The 20,409-nt window shown below is 39.1% G+C and overlaps 1 protein-coding gene across 2 annotated transcripts in view; it reads left to right on the top strand.

The window, feature by feature from the left end:
• The first annotated feature begins 1,980 nt into the window (after nucleotides 1-1,980).
• pip5k1ca (phosphatidylinositol-4-phosphate 5-kinase, type I, gamma a) overlaps nucleotides 1,981-20,409 on the top strand; it is a 58,841-nt gene continuing 40,412 nt past the window's right edge. For both annotated transcript variants that reach the window (XM_084722860.1, XM_084722859.1), the window contains exon 1: nucleotides 1,981-2,334. In XM_084722860.1, coding sequence (XP_084578986.1) covers nucleotides 2,202-2,334 — 133 coding nt within the window. In that variant the 5' untranslated portion in view covers nucleotides 1,981-2,201. The remainder of the gene's footprint in view (nucleotides 2,335-20,409) is intronic.

The following is a 20,409-nucleotide window of genomic DNA, read 5'->3' as shown; positions in this document are numbered from 1 at the left end:
GTCATGCAGGTTGGCTACAGGTTACAACCATAGTAGCAGCAACACTGAGGTGCCTGTCAATAATTTGACATTGGGATTGAGAGTTCGGGGAACTGCATGTTAGTATTTTGAAGCTATGACATCAATGTATATTAATACTCATTAATCTGATTGTATGAATAACCCCATAATGATACCCTTAGGTTTGAGTCACATGGACAGTACACTTTTATCAAACAAGACAATAATTATATTGATATCAGCACTTGAATACGATGGAATCATCTCCCATTTGGAGCCAAAAACTTGAATAATATAATCAAAGCTTTGTATCTAATAAAAGATATGTTTGAAATGTATCTACAATACTTTGTGATTAAGATGCAGAGGTCAGAAGGTCAGAACCAAGATGCAGACTTCAGAGAAAAATGTCATTTTTATTATGACTTCATTGGTTAACCATCTCTTTGGCAGACAACGACTTTTCTCAGAATCAGAATCAGAAATACTTTTTGATCCCTGGGGGGAAATTTGGTTACATTACAGTTGTTCCCATTCAGGAATAGATATATATAAAAGCTTAGAGCAGGGGTTTTCAAAGTCTGAGACTGAGATGCCTCCTTTAGTTTTCTTCCTTTCATTCAGATCCCGGATGTTGATTATTTTATTAGATTCAATATACAACCACGGTAGCCCAATATTACCATATTACATAACTTCAGACTACACCAAATACATTTTTTTAAAAAAAAAAGTTCTGTCCAAAGGCATTTCTCAGTTTCTGATTCTGGGAAAGTGGGATAAAACAGCAAAATTACCCAACAGTGTACCACTGAACTATTACTTTAACATGACTGTGAAGATTCTCTGTCATCCAGGTAATGGTATTTCTTGAAGTTAAACATAAACAAAGACAACTCAACTTGCTTGCTTATGAACCAACTTTAGTTCCCTTTGTATCCTATAATATCCTAGAAATCTTTTAACCAAATCACACACATTTAACACAAAAATGCAATGGAGGCAGTATATTTTACAGTTAAACAATACATTTTTGTCCAAAATGATATCAGATCACTGAAACAGAAAATGTGCACCTGTTTTTTCAATTATAATGAACAACTATAAATTAAATAAACACAAATAAAGCTAAACATGTGTACAAATTAAATGTGAATTAATGAAAAGGTTCAAATATACATAAATCTAAATTATGTTATGCATAAAACCACCTGCTTGGGGAGAAACGTTAGTTACATGTAAAGGGATTACATAATTAGGATAACTGTAATCATTACAATTACAAAAAAATAAGATATAATCAGTTTACAGTTACATTTAGTTAAAATTGGGACTTTTAGCAGGATTACAATTTTCAAAAACATTAAATAAAAAATGATGGAATTTTTGCTACTTTTGTTTCAATATCTAATTGAAGGAAACATTTAAAAGCAAGACTAACTGCTAACATTAGCTACACAGACTTACTGCTAATAGACTAACTGCTAACATTAGTTACAAAAATCCAGTTAGCTAGTTAATTTGTCAGTACTATAACTACAACAAATATTTTTGGGACTGTTTAGCCCTCTCTCAACCCTGAAAATCTGATATCGATATATTTTGATATAGCTGTGATAGGCCAATACCAGGTTGATAATATCAGTCGACCAATAAAGCAGTTGGGCTCTAATTAACTAAAATTACATACAATTATTGTAATGTTTTCTGTAAGTTTTCTGTTCGTGTTAAAAATAAAGTGAAAGATATGACAAATAGGAGTTGACTCACTACAGGGATTAAGAGCCCGTGTTAATGTAATGTAACCACTCAGACTGTATCAGTCGAGTCTGACCTCTGCGTGTGATTCACAGCATCAGGGAGGACACGCTGCTGCTGCTGAGCTCCTGGCTGCAGTTGCCTCTATATCCTGCAGAGGGAGCCACAACGTCCAGCAGCACAAAACCAGGCGGCAGCAGCGCAGCGACGGCAGCAAGTGCGGTGCAGTCGACCTGAGCGGAGTGGAGCGGAGCGTGTGTGCACCGCCGTCGTGAGGAAACACCGCACAGATGAAGGGACCGTCGCGGATAACTATCACACATTCCTCCGTTTGATTATTGTCACGTATCAGACAACACACTCCTCTGTCCTCCCCGCGGTGTCGCGACGTCGCTGCGGCTCTTTCATTCGGAGGGCTTGGTGTTTTTCCTCCGGGAGGCTGAATGGAAGCAGCAGCCGAGGGAGCGGTCGGGCTGTCGGAGGCCAGGGACGGGAGCCCGCTGTCCGTGACCGCAGCATCCGATGATGGGGACACGGTGGTTGGAGTTAGCTACGGGGTGGACGCCGCAGACATGGGTATTTCATCACCTTTTAAAATAAAACCTGCCCGTCTTTAATGTTTATTTCATTACCCTAACATCCATTTCCATCTGATGCTACTGCTGTGACTAGAAAGTCCCGACTCATCTCTGCTAGCAAGGAATGGGTAAGCTAGGCTAGTGGCTAACTTAGCTGACAGGATGAGGGAAACAGGTGAAGTTAGACACTATGTATGTATTTGTGTGTGTGTGTTACTGTATCATAATTATAGTACATTCATGTAGTCGTGACTAGTCAGCAACACCACGAGAACATGGCTATTTAATGGTTAGGTGTTTTAAAAGGCCATATGACATGTATATATTACAGCTGTACATATTTCTAATTTCTTGGCTCTTCATACAGACAGAGACAGGGGTGCACATAGGATTTCTGACCACCTTCTGCCCAGGAGCAACATTTCTCTCAGCTCCCTCCCCTGCCTTTTCCAGCTTTAGGCACCACCTGTCATCCACAGCCTGTAGAGAAACATGAATATCACCCATTGTGTTTCTCAAGAAACCATTCAAGCCACAGTTTAGATTAACCATTTGCCACCATCTTGACATTTACTGGAGTCAGAAAATCCAAATTTCAGAAGCAAGGAGCAGCCACGATGCTACCAGACGTTTTAATGTTTTTTTGTTTTTGTTTTGTTTTTAAAACTGAAACACACATTAGAAACGGACATTTTTCTTAGCTGACATTTTGACTTGTCATACTAGGAAAAGCACAAGTGTTAGTAATAACATTAATGATGGTCCTGTTGTATTTAAGTGTCTCACTAAGTCATGACAGTGACCCAGCATGCACGATACCAGGACCATGAAACTGAAGCAGTTAAATGGAATTCAGCCATCATATTAATTTTTTTATTTATACAAGGGATGCAAAATAATCATCAGTTGCAGCCGTAGTCAGAGCAATAAAATATTAAATCACTTACTTTTATTCACTGCATCCTAGTTTGTCTTAAAATACAAAAATGTGAAATTATCGTTTTTCTTATTGGTATTGAAGAGAATCAGGTAATTACTGGTTATAGGTATGACCTCAACAAATCCATATTGTTCATTATGCCTGTGCTTTTCATTTTCCTGTGGCATGGAAAAATGTCTTCTGGGAAAAAAGGCCTATTAGCAATGGCCTTGGTGTATTATGAAAACCAATTATTAAAACTCAAACGATATAAATCACCCAGGCTGTTATATCAGCTGATAGTTTTCATATGTATTGGTATTGTGTGTATGTCAGCTGATAAATAACAAGAAATCGTAGAATAGACAAAGCCAGCCCGTACAGTATCTTAGCTAAAAATTTGTAATAGTTATGTATTTCTGCTAAAAAAAAAAAAAAAAAAGAATTTCAGCAAACATATAGTAAGGACATTTTTTAAACACTCAGATATCAGTATCAGCCTCAACAGTTACCTTGTAATTCAAGAGCCAATAGGAGAGTTTCTCAGTCGTTGACGGTGTGTTACAGCAGTTACCGCTTTATGAATTTTTAAGTCTCACCATTTACAGTTTTGCGTATGGAGTGTATAACTTTTTGCTGGTCTGTCACTGCTGTGTTGTGTTTGTTGATAACATAAGGTTACGTTTGTTGTGTGTGCCGCAATTTGTGATGAGAGATCAGGGAGATAGTTTCAGATGTAAGTACCCCCCCCTATCAGCTGTTTATGAAGTTTGGGTTTAGATTAATCATGTTCTCAAAAAAATCTGCATTTGTGAAAGCAAGTTTCCAAAGTTCTGTAGTTATTTTTTGCTATCAATCTGCAGAACAAGTTTGATTTTAAGATAACTCTGTGAGATGTGAAGTTGACCCTTCATTATTCTATATCTGCTAAATGTGTAAAAACAGGCATTATTTCTGTATGAGAAATGATCAGGTTCAACTACAGTATGTCAGTCCGTACTTTGACGATTGTTTATCACATCTAGTTACTGAGATATTTGTATTTCAGATTTGTCTGGTACAGGTGTCATCAGGTGTGAGAATTCTGAAATTGAGATTATCAATTCTTATTTAGGAAATCAGCATTAATTTCATTAAGATTAAAGGCTTTGTTTTGTTGGACGTTACGATAAACAGCTGCATCAACATAGAGATATGTGTTAGTGCAATCTGAATGACATAAAGTTATTTGATTTAACCATAGATATGATGATATGATGGTATACTAATGGATGTGGTATTTCTGTAAACTCGTGTGGGTAGCTGTGGCTAAATGATGGGATCTTGAATCTAATAGCAGTCAGTTATGCTGCATTCATTGGCCATGTTTTACTGAACATCACAGTTTAGGAATTTTTATTGTCCCTGATGAGGAGAGCGCTGACTTTGACAAGAGTGCAGTCACTACCTCCACACAGAACAGGCTCATGAATCAAAGGGCTGTCTGTTGACGGGAACTCGTCAAACATAGCTCTGTCACTGGGGAGAATGGATGTGGGCTGCCGTTGGCTGCAGATGCTCTTCTCTGGCATGTTTTCTGGCACGTGTCTCTCATACACCCGGGGTATACCTGCTCAGTCAGTGCACCTTCATGTGCAACGGAAAACAGACATTACTGAATAGAGAGTGAGAGCTTGCATGTGCAGATGAAAAGTGTTAAACAGATGCATTTTGAGCATGCCTCTGTCCTGCCAAATGTGTTCAGGTTGACTGTTTACAGACAGCTGGTATTATACCAAAAGCAACCAAGGACATGTCCTCATAGTATGATGTGATTTTTAGTGATTACATAGAGAACTGAAAGACGGTACTGACTGCTTAAGCTTCTTGTTTTTAACTTACAAACATCTGTTGCCTCATTTAACCTCTTTATTCATCTCTATCGGCTAATGCTGTAAGTGAGTTGTTTGTAAATAGTGCTGAGCCAAGGTATATTAAAATTACGCCCATCATTCACGCAGCACTGCCCTGATATGCTATTAGGGAAGCATTTTATGAGTGCTTAAGAAGTCCCATTACTGCAAAGGAAAAAAAAGCAGTCTGGTCGATACCTTGCAACAAGTCGTCTAGAGAAACAAACAAGGAGCGATTCTGCTTCCAAAGCTACTCACCAGTAAAATGCTAAGAAAATGACACATTTTCTAATACAATTCATTCTTTACAGCCATCTGATACGCATACTTTAACCCATAATTCAGTATAGTTGCAGTCCCTGTGTTCCTGTGCTGTAGCAGAGTAAATTAACATGCTACTACAGTACTGCATATCTGTACGATCTTGAGTAAAATCCTGTTCAAAACAGCCAAGATTGTCTCTGTAACGTGAGAGCTTAAATACAAATAAATGCAAAATACAAGAATTGTTATATGACTGACAGCATATTGTCATAAAGTTAATAGGGATAGATTTATCAGCCAATAATGTGAAATTCATATAATCATTTATTATTCTCAAGATGAAACTAAAGCTGATAATTAAACTATGTATATACATACATATATATGTGTGTATATATATATATATATGTATAGCACATAACTATCAGCTATAATGGCGTCTGATTTGACAGATTATGTCAAAGCATTTAGACTAATTTGAATTCTTGGGCAAAATAAAATTGCATCAAGGGTGCAGTTACAAATTATATTCATATATATGTATATATATATATTATATATATATATATATATATATATATATATATATATATATATATATATATATATATATATCCACAGCCTAAAGATATTGTCATAGAAGATGAAAGAAACCAGATAATATTCAAACTTGAGAAGCTGAAATTAGAGAATTAATGACAGTTAATTGATTATGAAAATAGTGAGCTATTAATTGAATAGTTGACAACTTATCAATTGATTGACTAGGCCTAATTGTTGCAGCTTTAATGTTATTTGTATTGGCCATGTGAAGAAGGTAATTATTGGTAATCTGTCGGCTGAAAAAATCCATACTGCTCATTCCTAAATGTTTATCTATATCAACAACAGTGAATGTGAGAACACTTCATCTCTAAGATAGAGATACTATCCTCTGCTCTATTATAGTTTGACAATGTTGTTTCTATCGCAAGACATTTTTATCTGAGTGTGTCCCACTGTTTCAACGTGACACAGTTCAGGTCATATTCATTGTGTTGCTGGTATTCTGGAGTTTTGTGTGTCTCCTCCTCTAACACAAAGCTTTTTGTAGGTTAAGCTAGTTTCTCTTGATAAGCCTTGCAGTGGGGAGGGGTAGGTGTGGATCACACTGTGGTTCCCATGCAACATCTGTCAGTGACGGGTCTTAAAGAGATAGTCCATAAAAGGCTATTCAGCCAAAATGTGTAAAACCAAGGGATTGTGTTCATTTCTATGGTAGTGTCATAACAATGTGGCCTCAGTACGGTCAGTAGCAATGGAGGGAAATGTCAGCTGAAAAAGTTGATTGGCTCCTTCAGTTGGTGGAAGTTCATGCAACATGCCAAAGAGAGAGCGTGGTTAACGTCACGCCTTGCGTATGTGTAATTGCAGGCTGCGGCGTTCATCTCAGTTGCTCTGAATGTGTGAATACAACGTTGTGTGGGTGTCACAGCTGGCTGTTAAATAGCTGTCTGAGCATTTAGTCCCATTCAGAGCTCCTCATCCTCAGGCAGTCGTAATTTGTCCCTATAGTCTCCTGTCAGCACGACAGCATTGATCTCACTTATCTTCTCCCCACACTTGCACTCGACTCCTCTCACCTCCCACCTTGGCTGTAGTCTCATCGCCTCTCCTCTGAGCTACAACTCATCCCCTGTACCTCCTACTCCTCCCCGAGTGATTCCCTTGGCTCAGCCACTCATTTGTCACCATCCGTCAGTCCTCCCCCTCTGTGTTTTTCTCTGTTCACCGCTTTAGGCAAGGCCTGTCAGATATGCTGACGGAAGCACAAAGGGTGGTTGCCTTCTGTGGAATTTATCATCTATTTGCTTCCTCCTTATTCATTCTGCAAGGTCTCTCCCTCTATCCCTCTCGCCCTCTGTGGCTGTGCATGCCAGCATCACTATGTCCCCCGGTGGCCAATTCACAGGGCTTATATAGGATTTTGACCCTCTGTTGGGTTATTTGATGTCATATTATTTAACGTAAATGATGACGCAGTTTAGTTACGTCTTTGGTGCTGCTGATTTTCTCTGCAAGTGGGGGATGTGTGCCACAGTAGCTATTTTAAACAGACACCACAGCGAGGCAGGAGCGCTGTGTTTGCTGCTGTCTGTCCTTGTGCTCGGCCGGCCAGGGTTTTTCATTTTCCGAGTGATGGCTGTTGGGAAGATGGGTGAGGGGGAAAGCAAATACAGGAAGTGGAGACAAACAGGGAATAGAGAATTATAAAAAATTATTATAGACTGTGTTTTCTTCTGTAGTTGTGACTTTGCAGTAACACTTAAAGGTGCTAAACAGAAGTAGAAAGGGTTCTTTGACTTTTCTCCGTAGCAGGATCCCTTTTGGTTCCTGTTCAAAGAAAGATATCACTTAGAGCAATTTCAGAGAGTTCCTGCTTAGAACCCAACTTAAAGGGTTATACGTAAAACCAACTGTGAAATGTTTCATCCAGAATCCACTTTGAGAGCTTCTACAGACAACACTTCTATGGTGTCTTGGTTCCACCCAGAACCCTCTCTTTCTGCCCCCTGAGGATGCCAACAAAAACCCACCTACGGGGCTCAACCGAGAATCCTTTTATAATATGGTATGAAAGAATTCCTCAAGGACCTCAACAACCCTTGAAGAACTCTTTCTTCTTCACAAACAAATGGCTCTGAGGAGACCCTCAGCACTTCTGGAAGAACCGTTTTGGATCCTTTATTTCTAATGTGAGTTGTAAAAGGCTCTGTGTGCCACAGGATGAGGCTCTGGCTCAGTTGTACACTGACAGGACTGCAGTGTCACACAACTCTGGCTCCTCTCAGAGGAGAAATAAGGCAAAGACCTGCTGTTTTCAATTAAGAGAGTTACTGTGCCCACTGTGCAGCCTTTTATTAATTCATAATCAGCACCTGGAGCATGAGTGTACTCAGACGGGAGCATGAGGCTGTCAAACTTATCTGAGCCACCCACACAGAATTAGTGGTGATTATAGAAAGCATTGAAGTGTTACCTGCTTTGGGCTTCAGTAATGGTGTGTGTGTTGGTCTTCCTCGCACTTCCCTCCACAGTCTGAAAACATGCATGTCAGGTGAGGAGGAAACTCTAAATTCAGCCGTAGTTGTGAATGTGTTTGTCTATGTGTGTCAGTGCTGTGATAGACTGGTGACCTGTACAGTGTGTACCCTGCATCTCACAGTGTGGATTCTGAGATAAGCCCCAGATAAGCTTTTTAGAAAATTGATTAAAATGATTAACTGCTATTAACCGATGACTAATTTTCTGTGACTAAAATTCACTGGTTCCGGCTTCTCAAATGTGAAGATTTTCAGCTGTTCTGATCTGTTTTCCACAAGTGAATTGAATGTTTTGGGGTTTTGAACTTTTGGTCATTTGAAGACATTCAGTGTTTTTGGATTTTGAAATGGGCAGTATTCAGATTTTCTGATAAATAAATAATAAATGAATCCAGTAAATAAATTACAGATGAATCAGTAATAATAATAGTAATAATAGTCCTTTAAGACAGTATATCATTGAAAATGTTTTTAGCTTTCATCTCACATAGCTTGTTTATGAGAACTCATCATGTCCTAATTCTCTAAGTAGTTTAATTAGTTGTTCCTAATTTGATTTTAGGACAGTAAACAGTTGAGACTACAGCTGTAAAAGTTAGAGCTGCATAGACTTGATCTGTGGATCCTCACAGTACTTTTAGTATAAAACGTTTAATCTCAGTTATTTACAGTCTGAGTCTGCTCAAAGTGAGGAGCAAGCAAAGCCTTGTGGAAGAGTGAGATGCTGGAGGGTTTATGCAACTTTAATGGGAGCTGAGCAGTGAGAAAATGTATTCATTCATTAAACAATGTGGGCCTAGTTGGCAAATTCAGACTCCCTGACTCCCTGGTCGAAGCAGTACTCTACTCACATCTCATCTGATGGTGAATTTGCAATGGAAACAGACAATAGAGTAGACTGAAATAATCAAGGCTGCATTTTCCAGTGTCAGTCAGTCTAAGTCACTTTGTGGTCTACAAGAACTTTCTGTGTTCGATTTATTGCCGTGGTTGGTCAGATTTGTCTCTGGGGGAGATTTACGAAGCTTTTGTGGCTACTTTATGACGCACACTGAATCCACTGTAGTGATGTGCATTTTATTTATTAAATAGGCATACTGACGTCAAAACACAGCCGCCTTGTCATCTGAGGCTGATAAAAATTAGCTTACATATAAGAGTATGTCTCTCCTTTATTGCATATACATGCATATGCATATGCATATAAGGAGGGATTGTGCAAATAATGGAGGACATACTGTATGGTCAGTGTGTGTTATTATCTGTTGGACTTAACACATCGTGTTCAGAAATTCTTTTCCATAGTCGTCTTCTTCTTCTTCTTCTTCTTCTTCTTATTATTATTATGTAATAATTTAATAATATGTAGTAAATGTCAAGTTTATTTACCAAGTTGTTTAAATATTCAAGTTAAGTTATTACTATATAACTGTATATTTAGTCTTTTTCTGAGCTTGTCAGTGCAGTTTCCACCACTAAATTGTGTTTTTAAGCTGTTTTCCTCTTTGCAATCATAAATGAATTCCAAATACAAAATACTGCTTTGTTACTTGCTAATTACAAGCATTATTGTAAACACAAACTGAAAGAAAGGTGCTGTCCAAATTTTGCTTTGCTGTTACGTCCATTATTCTGGCTTCCCATGTCTTCCAGTTTATGATGTTACTGTTATAAGGTTGTGTTGTGGCCAAAATCCTATCAGTGTGTGATTACTGCTTTTCTTGGACTGTAAGGAAAATGCTTTCCTTGCTACTCTCCAGGCTTTCTCCACTGAGAGCTTTGTGTTTCCTCCATGTTTCGACATCTTGGGGGCAGCCTAGAGAAGAGGCTTCATTTTCTATACAGGTTTGAGCGAGATCAGCAGCTGCAGGCTGTGTTATTTGCTGCATTGTATTTTACAAAAGGCCAAGGCTGCTGTCTGTCTGTCAGTTTTTCTGTGGGTATTCATGTGGGCCCACAGTAGCTGTGGAAGACATTCTTCTTAGAAACCACACACAGTGCAACCTCACACTGCGTATAAGAGATAGAGGCAGCAAAGTGTTTATAGGATGGTAAATGATAGAATACACCTTGCTGAGTAACCAACCATATACCTGAGGCTGCTACGCAACAGCGATGCCAGATCATCTGCCCTCCACGTATTCATTTAGACGGCAGCCTGCAGAGGTGATCTGTGTGGCGTGTCTAAGTTTAGCATGTCATGCTGGGATAAATGCAGTTCCACAGAGCATTTGGATGATGACAGAAGACTGTTATCCCTGTTAAGACTGAAGAAGTACTCGGTTGGAGCAATTTAAGTCAACATTGCTGCTATTGTTGCTTGCTATTGTCTCTTAAATTGCATCCATGCATCCCTCACTTGGGTCTCACTTGGAGAGATGCAAGGAAAGGACACAAGGAAATCTGAGACGTCCTTTCCTCTGAGGTGGCACGTAAAGCGGTGTTCATTTGTGATGACAGTGGCAGCCAGTCACAGCTGGATCAGCTGTGATCAGCTTAAACAGCTGTAGAGACTCCTTGCAGTTTGTCTCTGCACATGAACAACCTGCACTCTGTATTTATTATACTGTGTTATTGTTCTTATCTGCGTAAATTTCATGAATTTATTATTGAATAAATCAGAATATGATCATGGCGTCTTTTGAACTGTGGAAATAATTCATTAAGCTAAATGTTTCAGGGAAAACTGAAATGATGTAACTTGTATCAAACTTGATGCTCAGGTATGATCAGCTCCAAATAAATGTTGAAATGATGATAAATGATGTAAAAGTGTCTCTCACAGACAGACTCTCCTACTCTGTCTGACTTCAAATTTAAATTATAATTTTAAAAAATAATGGGGGAATGACAGGTAGTGAAAATGTTTCTAATAAATAAAGAAGGTTGTTTGTGGTGAGTTTTAGAGATTTTTAGTCATCTGAATCCTCATGTGCACATAGATCATTCACCCACCATCACCTGAATTATTTTCTCAGATTTCAGAACAGAGCCTCCAGGTGTTTTCTTTATTGTGTTTTCTACTGATGTCTGAGTGTTTGAATTATTTACTTTAATGTTGAGAGAGGCTGCCACAGATGTTTCTGTACACGTAGTAATGTCACTGCACCTCCAGTGCCAAGTGTGCAATTGCACACAGCTTCTCTCCTGGGGCAGAGATGCTTCCACCCACAATCCAGCACTATTAATCAAAGAGTAAACGTTTATGATCTGCAGATTAATGGAAACATGAGCATCACAGACCTGTAATTAACACATACCTTTAACTGGATGGTGAATCAGGAAACAAATAAAATGTAAAATGTGAATTGATGCACTTTATTTTAATATGTCATCTGTCTTCACTCCAGCATGAAACTCCAGTTCTTATATATCAAATCAGTCTGATCAGCTGCAGTATCCAATCAGTAAATTATATCATATAAGGGGACATGTCAGCTGATGAAAAAACTTCTGTGAAGGCTGCTCTCATATATCCTTGCTCATTGCTCCTCAAAGATCCATCCTCGCTGCTCCAAGCCAAAATAAGAGATTTGGGACCATCTGTAAGATGGCAGACCAGATGAACTTGCAGTTCGAGGGAGGAGCAAGAAGCGAGGAATGACAAATAAGAGAATTGGGATGTACCTAAAGTAACACACATGCAGGACATATGTACTGTATATAGGAGAAAACAAGCTTGCCGTGTGTGTAGACTAGATTGTATAAAGCCTGAAACAGAACCAAGAGGAGGAGCAGAAGTCAGACAACTTCAATTACATTATGGCTTAAACCCCTCCAGCCAGTGTTAACTGACGTTTTTATCTTAACGCCCTTTCTCAAAAAAGAGGATGAGGGTGTAGTTAATAGTTAGTAATAATAATAGTTCAACATCATTAGCATGAAGAGCAATAGCATGGATATTAGCATGCTTAGTGACAGCGATGACTAACATAGGGGGCACCCAATGTCTGCTCTTCCCCACCTGCTTCACTCCTTCACTCTGCTTGCTGTGACTTCAGCAGGACACAAAATGGCTTGTGGTCAGTCAACATTGTCATGAAATTACTCAGAAAAATGCCAAAATGCACTAGAGTGAGGCTTTAAGAAATAAACTGCTTACCCTAGCTGTAAGCATGACTTTTAGCTCTGCACTAAGCCCCTGATGTCTGTGAAGGTTTTTCTGTACAGGTGTGATGAGCAGCAGTTATGTTTGCCGTTGTGCAGCGGTGTTGCTCTGTAGTTAGAGCAGATTACTCTCTACTGAGTCACCAGTGGCAGAAGATGCAGTTCTCAGCAATAACAGCAGCATGCAGGAGTCAGGCTGATCACCACCCTGTTTATTTGTATTATCCACCCCACTCCCATGACTCCCTCCCTACCAAGTCTCCTCTCCTCTCCTCTACAGTCCGTAAAAGGACCTTTTTTCTCTTGGCTGAAAGCTTTGACTGCATTTTGAGGATCAGCAAAGACCACTAAGCTCGGGCTCTGAACTGGGAGCTCAGTAATGAAAAACATACTGAAATTGCATAAGAGTTTGAGCACTTGTGTGAGTGTGTGTGTGTGTGTGTGTGTGTGTGTGTGTGTGTGTGTGTGTGTGTGTGTGTGTGTGTGTGTGTGTGTGTGTGTGTGTGTGTGTGCGTGCGTGGGTGCGTGTGTGCATCATTTTGCCGGGAGGACTGAGCTGTTTTTAGCTTTGCCCAGAGAACAGGGTGCTGATACTCAGCCCTGCCAGTCTCTTCAGGAGCAGCTAGAGCTCCCTGAGGGAGTGTAGGACACACACACTCTGACATATCAATGCAACAATATTAACACAACATTCCCACCAGCCAGTGTTCAGGAGAAAATGTTGAGTGACATTGAGAACATAGAAGTACCAATTACTACAACTCTTCTCCTGATATGTATTTGGACTGACTCAGTCTACATGTTGTCTCGCACTGTGGGCAAGCAGGCATCACATTCCCACATTCTCACAGGTAGACTGTTTGCAGAGCTGATAGTCAGGAGCTGCTGACTGTTTCTTGCAGAGGTGCTCAAACTTTTTCTACTGGAGGACAAAACTTGAAACTTAATGGTGGGCCACAGGCCAAATGTAAACACCTAATGTGTTGTTGAGATTCAAAATAATACTCGGTTCCCAAGTTCCCTTAATTTACTGACTTGTCAGTCTGCAAACAAGAAAAAAAAAAAAGAAAGACTACTTAGGAATGCTACATATTTAAAGAGCATTTTCACCTCACATAAATAATAAAACTGCAGAAACATTTATATTATCATTTTTAAACATCTTTTCTTTTTTCACCAGAAACATCTGGTGGGGCAAATCGAATCTTATGTCCCTGATCTTGAATAAGTATTACAGTTGTTATTGATCTAATCTGATTATTGTTTTCTCAGTTGATTGATGGATCATTTGGTCGATCAGATGTGAGAAAATAGTAAAGCTTGCCCATCACAGTTTCTCAAAGTCCAAAGTGATATATTCAAATAGCTTGCTTTGTCTGACCAACATATTCAAATTTCTAACAAATAAAAGCTGCAATATTCATATTTGAGAAGCTGGAACTGTAAACTGCTTTTTGTAGTTTTTCTTAAAAACTGATGTTAAAGGGACAGTTCACCCCAAAATCAAAGATTCATATTTTCTCCCTGACTTGTAGTGCTATTTATCCAGTTGCAGTGTTTTGGAGTTTCGGCTGTAAAGATGTCTGCCTTCCTTCCAGAAGTACTCTAGAATTGACCGGAACTACTTACTTCTCTGTGAGAAAGAAAGTAGTTCCTACATGAAACTGCTCACAGCAAGGTCTGTGGATTATCTTGAGTAACAGTGTCATGTTTTTTGGAAAGAGTCAGTGGTTTTGGGTTTTTCTTTTTTTTTCCAGATTATTTTTTCTGGCTTTTGCTTTTATTTAACATTGGCAGGCAAAGATATGACAGGAAAGCAGGTAGAGAGAGGAGATGACACACAGCAAATGGGCTGCAGGCAGGAGTCGAAGCGGCGGCCACCACAGAGGACTACTAGCCTCAGTACATGGGGTGCACGCTCTACCAACTGAGATATAGGAGTGCCCTTACCTGGATTTTTGAAATGTATATTTTGGTGCTTTGAGCACCACAAGCTGAGTGCCATTAGATTGGAGAGAAGGCAGACATCTCTATGGTTGATATCTCCAAAACACTGCAACTGACACCAAAAAAATACAGATGGATAAATAGCACTGCAGGTCAGGGGAAAATATTTATTTTTGATTTTGGGGTCAACTGTCCCTTTAAACAATTAATCGATTGCTGCCAATACATTTTCTGCTAGAGTTGCAGTGGTATGAGGTTTTTACCATACAGTAACAGTTTCAGCAATAGATGATATTACACAACTATTATGATCAGTTAATTCTTTTGTTTTTGGCAAGAAACATCTGGCAGGACAAATTGAATTCTATAGCATTCAGTTTGACAGTTTGTATTCTGAAGGTGGTGTAAAAATAGCTATTATAACTGTGGCATCCTTAATATTCTGTCAGGACTTGGCCAAGCAGCGAGACTCTGTTCAGTAAAGACGGCTCTCTCTGCATCTCCTCACTTTGAATTTCCATTTCAAAGTCCACTGAGCTTTTAGGCCTCTCCAAGGAAAAACTACACCTTCATACCCACCTGTTCCATTAGTCCAATCCACAGTGTGAAATGAAGATGTAACTGTCGCAAGCTCCCCGAATGGCAGTGAGATGTAGACAGGAGTCATTGGCTGCTGTCAGCAGCTGCCGAGCCTGTGATTTGAGCCACTTCTTGTTGTCAGTTTGAATGCTAAATAGGTGGATTTGGATGTTGAAGGCAGGCGTTAGATTCAGAGTACTGGCAGGTGTGGCATTTTAATGATGTTTGAAGAATTTTGTCAACCTTTCAGCAGCAGGGAAATGTAAAAAAACTGACTGTTTATGTCAGAGAAATGCAGCCATTCCTGCAATCAACCGTGAGTGTCTCTGAAGTCTTTAAAGGAGGGGTTCCCAAACTTTTTCAGCTCGAGACTCGAGAAAAGAGGCTTGAGAAAAGAGAAATTTGGTATCTCCTTAACTTACAAAAATACATCACAAATTTACATTTACATCTAAATCTATAAACTGATGAAGAACACTACTTACTAAATGTTAAGTTTCTTACCACCTCATTACAAACTTGCGTCTGTCCACTGAAATTCTTGAGGGATTTTTATTTGAAATGATTACAGGAGGTGTTAACTTTGAGGCTTTGTACTGAAATGTAGTGACGGCCCAAATTTCCCGTCGTACCTGGACAGACAGAGTAGTCTGTTAAGTTAGCGATTATATGTTCTAGATAAATATTACTTCATGTTAGTGTTTGCACCATGCAGTTGTCATTTCTATGCCAGTTTATAGTTCTAACCATCAGTGAGGTTGGTGTTACTTTTCTTGACTGTGTTTTGTGATTGTGTCTTTAAGTTTCTGTACCCTGTGCTGAATGCTATTTAAGGGTGACGTTGCTGAGAGCTGTTTTCTATCACTCATTCCCGCCTGTCTATACTGTTTGAAGAAATGCAGTGAGGATGAAATGATGATCAGTTTCATGATAGACCATTGCAGATGATTTCACTGTTTCCCCTATCACTGTTTTTGGGGGCCCCTTTGAAAGAAACAAAATATTTTAAGTTGTGAATTCTTCACATCCAGATGTTTTTGTTTAGAGACTTTTTTTTTTTTTAATTTTATTTGAAAGAATGCGTTTACCCCTTATTCTCCCTCCATTTTGGTGCAGAAGTCACAGACGGTCAGACTCAATACAAATACTGTCCAGCATCAAACAAAGATAGCAACAGTCTCCCAAATACAGGCACAGCAACAATGTGGGTTTGTTTGTGTCAATGAAAACACTGACATTGCAATACTGCAATAATAATGATAACTGTAATCATTTTGGTTTCATCTCTAAAATGCAGTGTGAATTTTACTCTGCCACTTGGCAAGCCAGTAACATTGGGTCTGTGCTACATTTTGGGTCATAAAGCCAAGTTTTGTAAATGCTCATTTAAAGAAATAGATTTTTTTTAGTCTCCCTGATGCTGAAGTGAAGCAGAGCAGAGACAGACAGCAACCCAGAAAAACAGACAGACGGTCTCCTGACTTCCACCTGTCCTTGCGTTGGTGCCATCTTATCCTGATAATCCAAACTGTTAGTCTAGTAGCCTGGAGAGAATGGGATTGAGATTAGGGATAGTAAAGTAATAGTGACCGTGGCTCAGCTGGCTCTGCTTTCAGGCTTCTGTCTGCCCGTGTCACAGTTACAGAACCTCGGAAGATTCAGATTTTGTCTTGACGAATAAACCGCAGTCGAGTGTGTCTGTGTGGTGTCTCCAGCCCTGAGACTGGTGGTAAACAGCTGAGCTGAAAATGATAGGTGTCGGTCTGTTTTGGAATGTGGTGTGTTGTTTTACAGCTCTGCAATAGTTTGTTGTTTTAAGAAAATTACTGGTGCTTGCTCTGCTTTTATATGCTTAAAAGAAAAATCAGTACTGTCGCTGGAGTTTTTCTCTCAGAAATGGCTACTGTTTAACTTGTATGCAATGGCAGGCAGCAAATAAATTGATTAACTTATCATGTCTTTTTTCTGTATTGTCAATGTCACAGCATTTATAATCTTTGTTACAGTAATATTTAATGAATTAATATTTTAATCATTTCAATTAGACTGTCATTTATTAATAACCCAAACACAAATGTCTTTCACTTCCATGTTGTGTTAGACTCCTGGTATATGATGACACATAGTACAGTGTTGCTGTTATGAATGTCTTAGTTGACACAATTGGGGATTCAGTGAGGTATGTTACGGAAGTTGTCCTTGGCCTTCATGTATTCATTGTACTGCCATTTTTGGTGTTTGTGCACTTGATTTAAACTTCAACACCATGTTCATTTGATTGTCGAAAGCCGAAATCCTGACGAAGATTAATATTTGATTAATTGTGCAGGCCAACAAATTGATCAGCCACTATCTTAACTTGTATAAAGAAGATATACACTATTTAAAAGTGTAAATAATTATTTGTTTAATCAGTTTTTCGATCAACTGGATTTTAATTTGGCTACTACAATTCATTTTTTAACACAAAATGATCAAAATTCTATGGATCCAGCTACTTAGTTTTGAAAATTTGTTTCTTGTCTCTGTTTTCTAAATGGATATCTTTGAGGGGTTTTTTTTACTGTTGGTTGAACAAAACAAGCAATTTGTCTGTATGCAGACTGTGTTGTGTATTGCTCATCATTTAGCTCCAAGCTGAATGTCTCAAAGGGATGTTTCTGAGCCAGCAGAAGGCAGAAACCTTTTTTATTAAGCCTGCTTGCTTGCCAGATGCCATTGATCATAATGGATGACTTGGCATAGTGAAAAGCTGTCCTCTCCAGCAGCCTTCTCTTCCTCCACACATTCACTGTTGTATTATACAAAGTGTATGATGTGCACTGACAGCAGAGGATGGAGCAGCTTTTCCCCCTCTGAGCACACAGCTTTGTTCAGTAAATCAGAGGAATTGTGTTTCAGGGAGGAAGGTTGTGGATGTGCGCCGGCACCACCATGCCAGTTTAAGACATGTTAACGTATTTTAGAGCCAAGTTCAACCGTACTTGCTACTGTAGCCTGTAAGTAGCTGGCATTACTGTGTTGCTTTTGTGTGTGTTTCTCTGCTTGTGTCTGTTGCTGTGTGTCATCTTCTGTGTGTGTTTACATGCAGGAGCAGTAAGGATAAGCTTTAAGGATATTATTCTGCTAGTGCTGTAATTGCAAGGAACGTTGAAAGCCTCTTTGAAAAGCTTAGCATTAGGAAGTTGATGACTCCTTAATTATTAGTGCCGCTATCCAAGTAGCTCTGCACTGATCGAGGAGGAATGGTCAATTGAGAAGAATTGTTCATACACAGAATTTAGAGGTACACACAGATATCTACATCCACAGACGAGAAGAGAGAGAGTCACTGAGTTTGTTTACATGCGCATTAGTGCCGGGCTTAATGTGTTTGTGCATGCTAACATCATGTCCTAGATACAGAAACACAGAGAGAGCTGGATTACTCTGAAAGAAACCAGGATACTGTGACATGTAAACATATATCCATGTTTGTGATCACTGTTTGTCTGCCATCTGCACAGGTGTGTCTTATTATACATAACCATAATTGATTATTGGTTAGAGTAATTTTTTAGGGGCAAAAAAGGATTGTCAAGCTGCATTTTTTTGGTTGTGTCACGGTAAGAAAAAGCATAGGGCTAAATAAAACCAGAAACTACCTAACAGCAAGAACATGTTTTTCTTCCATTGTTCACTCAGCACAGGAATAGTGGGGACACGGGAGATGGAAGTGGCTAAACAAGCTCACTTTGCAAGTGTCAATTTCTGGCTTTATGTCACAAGCTTCCATTAAAAGTGACTTGTAGCATGATGTTTTGTCACCGGGAGTGTTGACATAACTGTTAGAGGTACTGACAGACTAATTTTATGACTTAAAACAGAGGTTAACTATTTCCTCCTGCTTCTAGTCTTTATGCTAAGCTAAACTAATCATTGTTTGGCTGTAGCTTCAGTTTAACTGTAGAGACATTAAAGTGGTATTGATCTTCAAATTCAGCCTTTGCCAAGAAAGCAATTAAGCCTATATCCCAAAATGTTGGAGAATTCCTTCAAACAATATTAAGATTAAATATTGAACTGAATGCACCAGGTGTTGTTTTTACTTTACTCGCGATAACAGAGCTGCAACAATTAGTTGATTAATCAATTAGTCTGTCAAAAGAAAATCAGTGGCCACCTAGTTTGATAATTGATTATTCATTTCAATCATTTTCAAAGCAAAAATGTTGAACATTTGCTGTTTCCAGCTTCATAAATGTAAGGGTTTTCTACTTTCCTGTGATTTATAGCAGTAAATGAAGAACGATTGGGTTTTAGACTGTTGGTTGGACAAAATATGCAATTTGAAGACGTCATTTTGGGTTCTGTGAAGTTTTCATCACCACTTTAAACAATTTCTCAACTAATCATGAAAATAATCAACAGATTAATCAATAATATTAAATAATTGTGGCAGCCCTATCTGATAAGAAAAGACAAACACAGACTACAGAAAGTTATCAAAAACCTGATGATTATACCTGATGATATCATTGTATGTGCATGCCAAGAAAACATTATGTCCTGAAGATTGACTAATTAACTGTGCACCCAAATGTACTCAATTAGGCCTTTTTACTGCCTCCACTTTCCCATTCTGGGCTGTGGCCAGAGTCAGAGGATGAGGACCACACTGGCTGACTGGTGTGCTCATGGAAAAATACACAATCTGAGATCACTCAGAGGTGGAATAGCCTGATGACACTGATTTAGGATCACTTTGCCTTCTTTCCCTCAGACTAAGCAGCAGCTGTATCACTGTTGCATAACTGCTTTATGAAGTGAACTAGGCTGAGGTTTGGTTGACCATAAATTAACATATTCTAAAAACAGAGGTCCTCGAGGCGGCTGTGTCTGTCTTAACCTCAGCAACATCCTGGACGAAAGAGAACAAATGTTTCTCTAACACTCACGCCAATGTCAGAGATAATATTACAACCCCACAGCATTGTTCACAAGGCTAAATACTGACACAAGAGCTAACTCTCTTTTATAACACCGTATTGAGCAGACTGTATTGTTGATTTTCCTGCTCTTTAGAATTTGGCAGATTGATAGATTTCTGCTTTCTACAGGTCAGGTCAGATGCACTCTGACACGATAAGCAAGCGCCGCCTTGTTATGGCATGAAAAATTAACACCCAATCGATAGCGAGAGCGCCGTCACTTAGCCTCTGCCAAGATAACAAACAATCATCTCAAAGACTGCCTCTTACTTAGCTCATCCTCAGGGACTCCCAGTATTGATCCCATCAGGG

Source organism: Lutjanus erythropterus, chromosome 7 (genome assembly GCF_056507025.1).
Source record: "Lutjanus erythropterus isolate fLutEry1 chromosome 7, fLutEry1.hap2, whole genome shotgun sequence".
Lineage (NCBI taxonomy): Eukaryota > Metazoa > Chordata > Actinopteri > Lutjaniformes > Lutjanidae > Lutjanus > Lutjanus erythropterus.
The sequence above is the reverse complement of the archived record's forward strand: the minus strand, read 5'-3'. Positions and strand labels throughout refer to the sequence as shown.